General features: G+C 49.5%; 1 protein-coding gene across 2 annotated transcripts in view; it reads left to right on the top strand.

Annotated features, from left to right (window-relative positions):
* TNIP1 (TNFAIP3 interacting protein 1) overlaps window positions 1–12101 on the top strand; it is a 39653-nt gene that overhangs the window by 25616 nt on the left and 1936 nt on the right. For both annotated transcript variants that reach the window (XM_080922209.1, XM_080922208.1), the window contains exons 10-17: window positions 1020–1085; window positions 1215–1346; window positions 4453–4581; window positions 6429–6560; window positions 7079–7204; window positions 7697–7762; window positions 8056–8247; window positions 9420–9510. In XM_080922209.1, the coding sequence (XP_080778335.1) occupies window positions 1020–1085; window positions 1215–1346; window positions 4453–4581; window positions 6429–6560; window positions 7079–7204; window positions 7697–7762; window positions 8056–8247; window positions 9420–9510 (934 nt within the window). The remainder of the gene's footprint in view (window positions 1–1019; window positions 1086–1214; window positions 1347–4452; window positions 4582–6428; window positions 6561–7078; window positions 7205–7696; window positions 7763–8055; window positions 8248–9419; window positions 9511–12101) is intronic.

The raw sequence follows: 12101 nt of genomic DNA, 5'->3' as shown, positions 1-12101 counted from the left end.
TTTCATTTTTTGTGGTACTAGGAACTGAACCTGGGGCCTCACTGAGCTGCCTCTGCAACCCTTGAACTCAGCTCTCTTCCTAACCGCCTCCTAAGTAGCTGAGGTTACAGACGTGCAGACCCCGTATTCAGGGTTTTTTTTTAATGCAGAAAAATAAAATGACACCCGCTGCTTTTCAGATAAGTTTTTCTTCTAAAGTTGTCTCTGGAGATCTGCTTAGATCCACAGCATAAGCCAATTCCTTCCATTTCTTTCGTGCTTTCGTGCCTTTGTAATCTGAAGTCAGTATCTTCCCCTGTCACCTGTCATTTTATTTTCTTGGTGATGTAGAGCTGTTTTTCTTTCCTGAGTAACTGCTCTGTCAAGAGTATGACTTATAGTTAGCATTAGCTTAAAGTTCAAAGGATGCAGTAAGTGTCCTGTTTCCTTAATGGCTGGGCCTTATCGGTTTATGACGTACTTTAAGCCATGTCCTACACTAAGCTGACCTTTGGACAAACATAGAAGGAGGGTTTAATTTTTACTTTTGGTTTTGTTTTGAAACAGGGTCTTTCTATGTAGCCTTGGCTGTTCAGGAATTATGTAAAGTAGGCTAGCCTCAAACTCACAGACATCCTTCTGCCTCTGCTTCTTGAGTGCTTTTTTTTTTTTTTTTTTTTTTCTTTCTATACCAGGGGGTTTGGTTTTTGATTTTTTTTGTTTTGGGGTTGTTTATTTGTTTGGGTTTTTTTTTTTTTTTTGTTTATTCCTATACTAGAAATTGAACCCAGGACCTTGTACATGCTTGGCAAAGATTCTCCCACAGAGACACTCTCCTACTTTGGTCCTTGGTTCAGCATTTCTATTGATTAAATTTTCAGAGTGGAATAGTTTGTGTTAAAGACGCAGCACAGAGCACCTGATCAGTGGGGAATTGAGGCAGCCTCCATTACACCTTTATCCTGCATGTGCTTTGGGAAGCTGGGGCACCCGGTGGGCATCCTTCCTCGTGTTTCTGACCCCAGTACCTCTGCCCACAGCTGCTGGAAGTGAACAAGCAATGGGACCAGCATTTCCGGTCCATGAAGCAGCAGTATGAGCAGAAGGTAATGGAGCTCTGGGAGCTGAGCTGAGGATGGCTGGAGGCGGGATGACCAGGCTGAGCTGGGGGAGGTGTAGGCAGCTGGTCCACGCTCCTCTCCTGCCCTCACACTCCTGCTCTGCCCCTCCCCCAGATCACAGAGCTTCGCCAGAAGCTGGTGGACCTGCAGAAACAGGTGACTGAGCTGGAGGCCGAGCGTGAGCAGAAGCAGCGTGACTTTGACCGGAAACTCCTCCTGGCCAAGTCTAAGATCGAGATGGAAGAGGTAAGTGTGGTCAGCCATGCAGTCTTTGAGGTTCCAGGCTCCTCCCAGAGTCCCCTGGATCAGTGAGCCAGGGTCAGGGTTGAGCACTCCGTGACCTCTGGTGGGCATCACATCTCCTGGATCTGGGGTTATAGATGGTTGTGAGCTCACCGTGCCAGTCCAAGGAATCAAACCCAAGTCCTCTGAAGAGCAGCCAATGCCCTTAGCCACCGAGCTATCGCTCCAGCCCCGAGCAGTTAAAATCTTAAACCCTAAGAACTACACAAAGAAGCACATAATACACAAACTTACAAAAGGGGCATAGTAGGCTCACAGCTGTAATCCCAGCACTCAGTACTGAGGCAGGAGACTTACAGGCCAGCCTGAGCTATAGATATAGCAAGACCTTGCTGGAGCTGGCACTCAGTTGGTAACGTGCATGTCTAGTAGGCTTGAGGCCCTGGATTCAGCCCCTTGTGCTTCATAAAGCAGGCACAGGAGTTTGTAGAGGGAAGTGAAGATCAAGGCTATCCTTTGCTGCATCGTGAGTTTGAAGCCAGCCTGGGCTGTATGTGATTGTCAAAATAAAATAAAAATACACTATGTCCCAAAACAGAAGGATAAAAGCAGGCCTCACTGGGGTGAGGTGCTGATCAGAGTTCAGAGTAGTACAGGGCCTAAGACAGAGGGAACTGGTTTATCCAGTCATCTTAGCCTGTTCCAGGCACTGTACTAGATAGAATCAGGGGAAACCAGTCAGCCTGCCCTGGCTGGAGGAGAGGAGATAGTGAGCAACCAGGCAGAGGCTCATAAGGAAAAGTGTGTTCCTCAATAAAGAAGAGGCAGAGATCAGAGACTAAGCAGAAGGGACCTTATTCTGATTGTGCTGTGGAGCAATGCTCTTTAAAAAAAAAAAAAAAAGCCTCTGCTTTGTCATGTGTGACTGGTGCCAGCCACTGCCCTCCAGTGTCCTGAAGCAGCTGACCCACTACCACCTGACTCCCAGACCCTGGGGTTTCCCAGACCCTTGGGGTTTAGTGACAGTGATCATGGGAGCTTCATGCAGCTGCTTTGCCTACTTTTGCTTTTCAACACGGATTGCATCTCAGAGACCCTTCCATCTGCATGTGACACCCAGGCCTGACCCAAGCACATCCTCTGTCTGTGTCCCCCTCCCCTTGAGGATGGGCAGCAGAGACACTGCACTTTCTTCTGAGTACCCAGCATGGCACTCACAGCCAGAGTCCTGGCTCTGCGGTCTCTCTTCCCCACTCCTGTCTACAGGGAGACAACCCTTGGACCCTCACAGTTGTGGCCTCTCCACTGGTTAAGCCTGCCCTTGCAGATGGGAACTCTGTGATCAAGAGCATTCCTTGTCCTCCACCTGAGCCGCCTCTGACTAGAAACCCCTCACCCACTGGTGTACAGAATAGTGACTAAAGGTCACACAGGAAGGGATGAGCACTGACCCGCCTCGGTCAGTCCCTGATCCACATGGCACAATACAGAGGAGCTAACACTGTCCTGGAATACTTCCCCACCCTCTCCCCAGACCCTGGTCCTCTGAAAGGTAACTGTAGGTGAACCTTTAAGAGTTATTTATTTTATGTGTATGAGTATTGTGCTTTCATGTATTACCCCTGAGTGCCTGGTCCCATAGAGACCAGAAGAGGGCATCAGATCCTGGGGAACTGGAGTTTTGGATGTTTGTGACCTACCATGTTCGTACTGAGAATTGAACTCAGGTCCTCTGCATGAGCAACAGTTGCTTTTTAACTATCGAGCCATCTCCAGCTCCCAGACCTTTTAAAAACATATCTTCTGACAGTACAGTTTTGTTTTGTTTTTTTAAAGATGTACCTGCTCAAAATGCTACACTGCCATCCACTGTTTTAATTTTTATTTATTTTTGAGTCAGGCGCCTAGACTGGCCTGGAACTCACTATGTAGACCAGGCTGGGCTGTAACTCAGAGGTCCACCTGACTCTGCCTCCAGACTGTGAGGATTAAAGGTGTTTGCCACCACTTGGCCCAACCACTGTTTTAATCTCCACCTGGCTGAGAATCGTGGTGCTGGCCTACAACCTCGGTTCCTTGGGAGGCTGAGGCAGGAGGGTCACCAAGGCTCAGGGCCTCCCTGGGCTACAGGATGAGTTAAAGCTTGCTAAGGTGATTTAGTAAAAAAATGGGGGCTGAGGGGTTGAGGACACTGCTCGGTGGTAAGAGGGTGGCCTAGCATGTATGAGACTGAGGCCCTGGAAAAGTAAATAATCCATTTCCTGGCCTGGTGAATAGCATCTGGTGCTTTTACCACTACTGCCCAGCTTGATTTCCAGGCAGGGAAAGTATGTTTGAGCCAGAGACATGGATAAAAGTACTCGCTGCCAAGTCTAATGTGTGATTCTGAGACCCACATGGTAGAGGAGGGAACCGACTCTCACAAATTGTCATCTGGCCCACACAGACAATAAATAAATAAAAGCTTGTAAAAAGCAGAGAAACTCTTTCTTTGAAGTGAGTGGACTGGAAATGAAGACCGTAAATTCTGCTCCCTGTGTGGTCTCCAGGAAGTCACCACACACGCAGCGGATCTCACTTAGCCAAGGCTCACTTGGTGCTCCTTCACCAGTTCAGCTGCGGCTGTGTGGTGCAGAAGCCTGGAAGCTTCCACCCTCCCCTGTGGTGTCCTGGAGAGACTTCTGTCCCACCTACCCTTTGAGCATGGTCTCTTCTACGCTCAGATATCTGAGGTCCTTAAGAGACTATGGTCTTCCTCATTCTTCTGAGAGAATTTCACACAGACAACATTTACACTCAATTTTGGACTCGGCTCTTATGATGTCCCTCTGTGACTTTCGGTAAGTTCTAATTAACCCCAATATTAAGGAAGCTTGCTTAAGAGGGCCTGTGTGGGGCCCAGGGTCTCTGCCAGTCAGAGTTGAGGACCTTCCTTACTACCAGGAGTGGAAGAGACGGACATACAGACTCTGAGAGACACCAGTGTCTTCCCTGGTCGTTTGCAGACAAGCACTGTGAGATGGTTGCTGAGGAGGGAAAGGCAGGGCATGGGTCAGGCAGTCCAGGCCTCCAGGAGTGTCCCTGTTTACCTACTCTGCACTCTCTGCAGACTGACAAGGAGCAGCTGATTGCAGAGGCCAAAGAACTTCGCCAGAAGGTCAAGCACCTGCAGGATCAGCTGAGCCCACTCACGAGGCAACGAGAATACCAGGAAAAGGAGATCCAGCGGCTCAATAAGGTGGGCACTAGGACCCCTCTTCCCAGATAGGGGAAGGCTACTGTGAGCTCAGCTGCAGGACCCGTCCCTCTGTTGTCATCCCCAGTTCGAGAGATGTGACACCTGGTGAGGGAACTGGAGACACTATTCTTGTCTTCCCTGCCTCCAGACTCTGAATGACCCAGCCCCCCCCCCCCCAAGGAGTTTGGACTCACTCCTGCTTCCCATGTGGCCTTTGAATGTGTGCCCCCCACCTTCCCCAAGGCCCACTAGACTTGGCAGGGCCTAGTCTACCCAAGCTTGAATGTCACTTGCTCAGCAAAGCCATCCCTGGATCTCTTTTTGATGACCCCATTCTGTGGTCCTAGGGTAGCAATAGTTTTTTTTTGTTTTTTGTTTTTTTTTTTTTTTCATTCTTGCTAACAGTTTATCTGTCCTTTTTAGGCATAGTGTGTGCATGCACTCGCATACACACACACTCTCCCCCCCACTCTCTCTCTCTCTCTCTCTCTCTCCCTCTCTCTCTTCTTGAAGACAGTGCAAAAGACCTATCACCGAGATTCCTGATGTCTGGGGGCTAAAGTCCAGGTGGTAATGAATGGGTATCCCTGGTCACAGTTGTAAAGTTTCATGTGACCAAGGTTGGTGGAAATCAGTAAAGGGAATCTCAGAAGGTGGGAGCATTCTATAGACAAGAAGGGAAGTAAGGAGAGGACACTTGGCCGTTCTTTTTTGTTTGTTTAGTTGGGTTTTGGGTTTCTTTTTGTTGGTGGTGGTGGTTTTGTTTTGTTTGTTTTTTTTGTTTTGCTTTGTTTTTGAGACATGGTTTTTCTGTGTATTCCTGGCTGGCCTGGAACTCCTTCTTGTAGACCAGGCTGCTTCTGTCTCCTGAGTGTTGGGATTAAAGGTGGCCACCACTACTACCCAGAGCCTCCCCACCCCCACAGCGTTGGCTGTGGCTGGTGTGCAGGGTTGGTTGGAAAAATAAACTAAATAGAAATTGCAGTTCAGGTTCATGTGACTAGAGACAAGATACTTGCTGAGGCTAAGTATCCTGCAGAAGCTGTCAGAATGCAGCTTCTCTCAAAAAGCTAGGCTTCTTTCTAGGTCTTGGGTATGAGGGGTTGAGGCAGGCCTGTTCACAAAGATCTCAGGTTAGCCTGCAGGTTTAGAACACAGCTGGGTTGGAATCCTTGCGTTCACTCTCTAGCTGTGTGACCTCACCCATCTCCTTTAGTGTTTCTGTTCTGCAGTAAATCACCATGACCAAAAGTAACCTGGGGAGGAGAGGGTTTGTTTCAGGTCCCAGTGCATTACTGAGGGAAGTCAGGGTAAGAATCTGCAAAGGAGCCATGGAAGGATACTGTTTACAGACTTGCTTCTCACAGATGACCCAGCCTGCTTTCTTGTATACTCAAGGACTAACTAGCAGCTAAGGGGGGGTGACATCACCCACAGTGAGATGAACCTTCCCATACCAGTCACTAAGCAAGAAAATGCCTCAAAGGCTTGCCTGTTGGCCAGTTTGGTTAGGGCATTTTCTCAATTGAGGTTCCTCTTCTCAAATGATTCTGACTTGTGTCAACTTGACAAAACAAAACCAGACAAACCAGGACACTCAGTCACAGTGGGTCTCTGGTCCTCAATTTTCAAGTAAAATTCAGGTAAAATGGGCATGAGGTCCTAGCCTTTATCCTTAGGATGATGAAGTGGCCCATCCAATGCGGTGGTAATGAGTAAGGCTGGGTATGGACCGCTGCTGCTGGGGTTACAGTATTGATACAAAGAGGCTCTATGCGTGGTCTTCATACAGGTCTGACTTCCAGGGATGCCTGCTGATGACCCTGTCTCTTCTTTCCTGACTCCAGGCCCTAGAGGAGGCCCTCAGCATCCAGGCCTCTCCATCCTCTCCACCTGCAGCTTTTGGGAGCCCAGAAGGGGTTGGGGGCCATCTGAGGAAGCAGGAACTGGTGACGCAGAATGAGCTACTGAAACAGCAGGTGAGGCCCCGAGAGCTGGTGCATCCCCAGGAGCCAGCAGCCCTTCCATGTGCTGGTTCTCCTTCTCTATGGACTTTTAAAATATTATATATTATGTAAACAGTGTTCTGCCTGCATGTATGCCAGCAGGCCAGAAGAGGGCATCAGACTCCATTACAGATGGCTGTGAGCCACCATTGATTGCTGGTAATTGAACTCAGGACCTCTGGAAGAACAGTCAGTGCTCTTAACCATTGAGTCATCTCTCCAGCCCATGTTTTAACTTTTATTTTTAAGCTAATAATCCTTTTGTTCAAATGAAGTCCTTTCTCAAAGTCTAGAGTATAAAATAAGAGAACTGGTTAAGTTATTTAATTTACTTTATTCTTGTAAAGTTGTATTTGGGGCTTGAGGTGCCCTATTCCAATCTCCAGTGCCCCCAGCTCTTCCCCCACAACCCAGTGTGAAACATGGATTCGGGACCTGAGCGTGTAGCCTCTAGCAGGCTACCACACCCCTCACCTCCCCATCTCCTCCAGGTAAAGATCTTTGAAGAGGACTTCCAGAGGGAACGGAGTGATCGTGAACGAATGAACGAAGAGAAAGAGGAGCTGAAGAAGCAAGTAGAGAAGCTGCAGGCCCAGGTCACCCTGACTAATGCCCAGGTAAGAGCATCACCCTGGCCTTAGGGTTAGAGGGTTCCAGGAGTTTGCTGGACTTGATCCAGCTCTGCCGCTACAGCCATACGGACCTCTGCCAGTCCCTTGCCCTCTGAACTCTGTCTAATGTTGAAGTCTAACTAAGGTGTTCTAGCTCTGACTCGCCATCAGTGCTGGTGCAACATTATCAATATAGTAGATGAACCTAGGGAATAAAATTAATAAAAGTAGAATGAAAAGGTACTAACAAGAAGCCACTTAACGGCCCTTCTGACCTGTATTCAGGCCACCCAGCACGAGCAGGGACCCCACAGCTAACAGCACAGCTTCTGCTGTGCCCCTCAGTCCCCTTCCTGGGACTTCCCAAGCTTGAGTGGTATGCTGGGCCTCAGTCATCTGTCCAGAGTTTGCTTTGGTGTTTCATCAATGGTGAGGTCTTAGGGCTACACCTGGCCCTGAACCACTGGTATCATGAGACCTCTTTCCTGCCTCTTCCAGCTCAAAACACTTAAAGAGGAGGAGAAGGCCAAGGAAGCCCTCAAACAGCAGAAGAGGAAGGCGAAGGTGAGCAGCTGGAGGGGTACATGGCATGTGCCCTGACCACTTTCTGTGTGTGTGTGTGTGTGCATGTTTGCGCGTGTGCATGTTTGTGCATGTGTGCAGTCCTTGTTAACTGTTATTATCAGTCATCTATGACCAGGTCCCCAGGCCTCTCTGCCTGTGTCCCAGCCCCCAGGCCTCTCTGCCTGTGTCCCAGCCCACCTTGCCTTCTGAGAGCTAAGGTTCTGGCTACAGGGTAAGGAGGTGGGTGCCACTGGAGGCTGCAGACCAGAGGCAAATAGGAGTCTTTCTTTCAGGCCTCGGGAGAGCGCTACCACGTGGAACCCCACCCTGAGCACCTCTGCGGCGCCTATCCCTATGCCTACCCGCCCATGCCAGCCATGGTACCTCACCATGCCTACAAGGACTGGTCCCAGATCCGATACCCTCCACCCCCCGTGCCCATGGAGCACCCACCCCCACACCCCAACTCTCGCCTCTTCCATCTGGTGAGTCTTGTGTCCCTCCTTCCTGCAGAATCTGTCTAGTGAGTGGGTAAGTAACTGCTGGCTGGTGGTTTCTGAGCCAGGGTGGTTGTGGGCAGGGATCTAGTCCTGGCCCTGGGATGTTTTCCTTGGGGTCAAGACTTTGCAGTCCCTAGCTGCCCAGTACCACTGGTGTCAAAGGAGAAGGCCTGGTAGGAATGCAGAGTAGGAAGAGCTGCCACCAGGTCTCCGTCTGGGACCACCGTGTGCTGTGTCAGCTCTGACCTCCACCATGCTCTCCTCCTCTCCCTTCCTCTGCCTCTTTTCTTTCTTCTCTCTCCGCTTTCCTCTCCTTTCCCCATGTCTTTCTCTCACTCTGGAGAGTTATTGTCGAGTTATTGTCACCTGCCCCTTCTGCAGTCTCTATGACAGCCCCACTCCAGGTACAGGCACCTCCTGTCTCTTCTACCTTCTCCCTTACACGCTCTTTCAAGCACGGGTATAGATACCATGCTTGGAAGATTAGTTTAAGCTAGATGTGGTGGCTCGTGCCTGTTGTCCCAGCACAGCTGAGAGAAGATAATTGCCCGCAGTTTGGGGCCAGCCTGAGCAACATAGTGAGATAGCCTAGCCTGGGCTATAGATGGAGACTCTCAGAAAACAAGAGAGATAGGTAGGCACAGATTCAAAGGCTACACTTGGCCACTTTTCTTAGCTGACTGAGGTATAACCCTTGGGATTTGGTGCTTTGTTCCTGTGCATTTAGGACTGTTGTGGCTGTGGCTCCAAAATATGACTATGGATTCTTTCTCCTTTTCCTTTTTTCCCCCTTGTTTGTTTGTTTTCTGAGATAGCTCTGGCTGACCCAAAACTCACTTAGTAGATCAGCCTGACCAAAATTTTTAAATCTGCCTGCCTCTGCTTCCAGAGTTCTGGGACCAAAGGTATGCAACACCATGTCTGGTTCAGTTGTGGATTTTTTTTTTTAAATACTTGTTTCATGTATGTGAGTGCACTGTCGCTGTCTTCAGACACACCAGAACAGGGCATCGGATCCCATTACAGACAGTTGTGAGCCACTATGTGGTTGCTGGGATTTGAACTCGGAACCTCTGGAACAGCAGTCAGTGCTCTAACCACTGAGCCATCTCTCCAGCCACTCAGTTGTGGATTCTTAATTACCCATCTTGTTGCAGCCGGAGTACACATGGCGTCCCCCCTGTGCAGGGATTCGGAATCAGAGCTCTCAGGTGATGGACCCGCCCCCAGACAGGCCTACAGAGCCAGGTGAGTGTGGGTTCCCCTGGGAGAGAGGACTTTTACATGGCAGCATTGGCCCAGCTTGCAGAAGCTGTCTTTGTGAGCTTGGTGACACGGAACTCCTGGTAGTGCTGGGAGAGGAAGGATGCTGACTGAAGGGTGGGATTAGGGGAAGGAACCAGCGCTGCTCACCAGTGGAAGGAGACATGGCCCTATCCTAAGAGTGAGCAGAAGTGAATTTCAGGATCAAATAGACAGATGGGTTGCACATGCCAGAAAAGGAGCAAGTTTCTGTGAGAGAGGCCAAGGAGCCTGACCCAGAGCAGGGCCAGGAGAGTTTTGGGGAGTTGGTGACATCCAAGTTGAGAAGCCAAAAGGGTAGGGATGGATCCTCTTGCAGAGAAAAATGAGGGCCACAAAGACCTCATGTATTAGCAGCTTTTTATGTCTGGGACAAAATGCCTGAGGCAGTGGGCTTCCAGGATGAGAGATGTGGCCCAAGGTTTCGCAGATTCCAGTCACTGGTTACTTGGGCCCCATCACTTTGAGCCTAAGGCTGTCCATGCCTCACCCCAGGAGGGCACGGCAGAGATGACCACCTATGATGGCCAGGAAGCAAAACAAAGAGGAGGAGGAGCTGTGAAAATCTGTATTCTCTGCAGAGGCATACTTGTAATGACACAACTTCCTTTCATTCTGTCCCACCTCCTGGGGCCTTCCACTCCCAAGAGGTCCACAGGCTAAAGATAAAGGCATTTCTGGAGATTCTACCTCTGGCTCTAGGCTCATTTCATCTCACAGTACAAAGTGCATGTAGGCTATCTCCCCAGATTTCTCATGATCTTAGGGCCCAGACTCTAAGGCTCAAGGCAGGGACTTGTCTGTGGGCCCTTACAGAAACCAAAAGGAGTCAGGCATGATGGCACACACTATATTTCCATCACTTGGGAGGCGGAGGCAAGAGGATCAGGAATCCCAGGTCATCCTTGAGTACATAGCAACTTCAAAGCTATCCTGGGCTATGACCCATCTCAAAATAAAAGATTCAAAGAGAAGGTTTCACACTTCAGTATACAGTATTGGACCAGACACAGAGTAAATATCCCTGTTTCAGAAAGGAGAGAATGTCATAGTTAAGAAGGACCAGACCAGAGTAACATTAAAACCCAGAAAAAAAAAACAGCTCTGGTCTGCCACCTTGGCAAGCTACACTTGCTTCCCATGGCTCTCCGTGACCCTCATTCTACACTCTTGGCATCTTTGACTTCCTGGAGTGCCTGGTATAGCTTAGACTTCATCCTCACAGTTTCGCTTACTGCCCTCTCTGGGGTTGCTCGACGGGACTTGGATCATGCCATACGCATTGCCTACCTCCGGTCCCCGGGCCTTCTTTTGAAATCTGGGTAGAAGCCGTGACCCCATAACACTTGGCATTATGCGTACCTGCCAAACCACCGTCATGTGGACAAGGCCAGCATCTGCTGCCAGTCAGAACTCTAGCTCTAATGCAGTGGGCCAGGGCCTCAGAGTACCTTTGACCCGACTGTGGCCAGGAAATCTCTTGGAAGCGGTTCTCCAGGCAATCCCACCTGAAGGCACACTGATGCCCTCGTCAGGCAGAGGGCTTTATCTTTCTGGGTCTTTTTTTTGACCTGGGACTCTGTAATAAACTTGAGATCCTCCTGCCTCTGCCTCTCTAGTACTGGAATTATGGATGGATTAAAGTCAGTCCACTTTACTTCGGGTCTTACTATCCCTTGGCAAAGCTCTTTGATGCTTTTTTAAAATTAATTTTAGTTGTGTGTGTGTGTGTGTGTGTGTATGTACATGAGTGCCGGTGCCTATGGAAGTCAGGTATCATCCCCTTTGAGCTAGGGTTACAGGTTACTGAGCCACCTGACACGTGTTCTCAGAATGCACTCTTAACCATCTCTCCACCCCAAGTTGCTTCTCTCTCTGTGTGTCTCTCTGTTTGTTTATTGGTTTTTCCAAGACAGGGTTTCTCTGTGTAGCTCTGGTTGTCCTGGAATGAACTCATTCTAAACCAGGCTGCCCTCAAATTCAGAGATCCACCTGCCTCTGCCTCCTGAATGCTGAGATTAAAGGCGTGAGTCACCCCCCAGACCCGAGGCAATTCTTATAAAGGCAAGCTGGGATTAAAGGCACCGTGCCGCCATCACCTGGCTAGCATTGTTTTTAAGGGTCCACCCTGTCATATGCTTGATGCTTCTTTCCCAGCCAAGCTACAGTAGTTTTAAAATCTGCCCTGCCATTGCTCCCAAGCTTAGAGTAAATCTGGCTGAAGGCCACCACCATCAGGAGTAGCTGTGACAGCGCCAGAACACTGTGACCTTGACATCCACTCCACCCACTTTTACGCTTCACCTCACACAGGTCTCAGGCCATGGACTAAACTGACAGGTTCTTGCTAGAGTGTAACACAAGAGGCCCAGTTTCCAGTAGGGTCTTCACATCTACCCAAGACCTCACGAGCCTGGCCTCGCTGCAGACACACCAGTTAGTATCTAGCTCTTCTGAAACCTCACTACAATCACTGTTTACTTTTGCTTACTGCTGTCTAGGCAGTTTCTGGGGCTTTGAACTACATCACAGACTCC

The sequence above is a fragment of the Micromys minutus genome (assembly GCF_963924665.1).
Source record: "Micromys minutus genome assembly, chromosome: 10".
Classification (NCBI taxonomy): Eukaryota; Metazoa; Chordata; class Mammalia; order Rodentia; family Muridae; genus Micromys; species Micromys minutus.
Note: the sequence above shows the minus strand (reverse complement) of the source record. Positions and strands in the feature narration are given on the sequence as shown.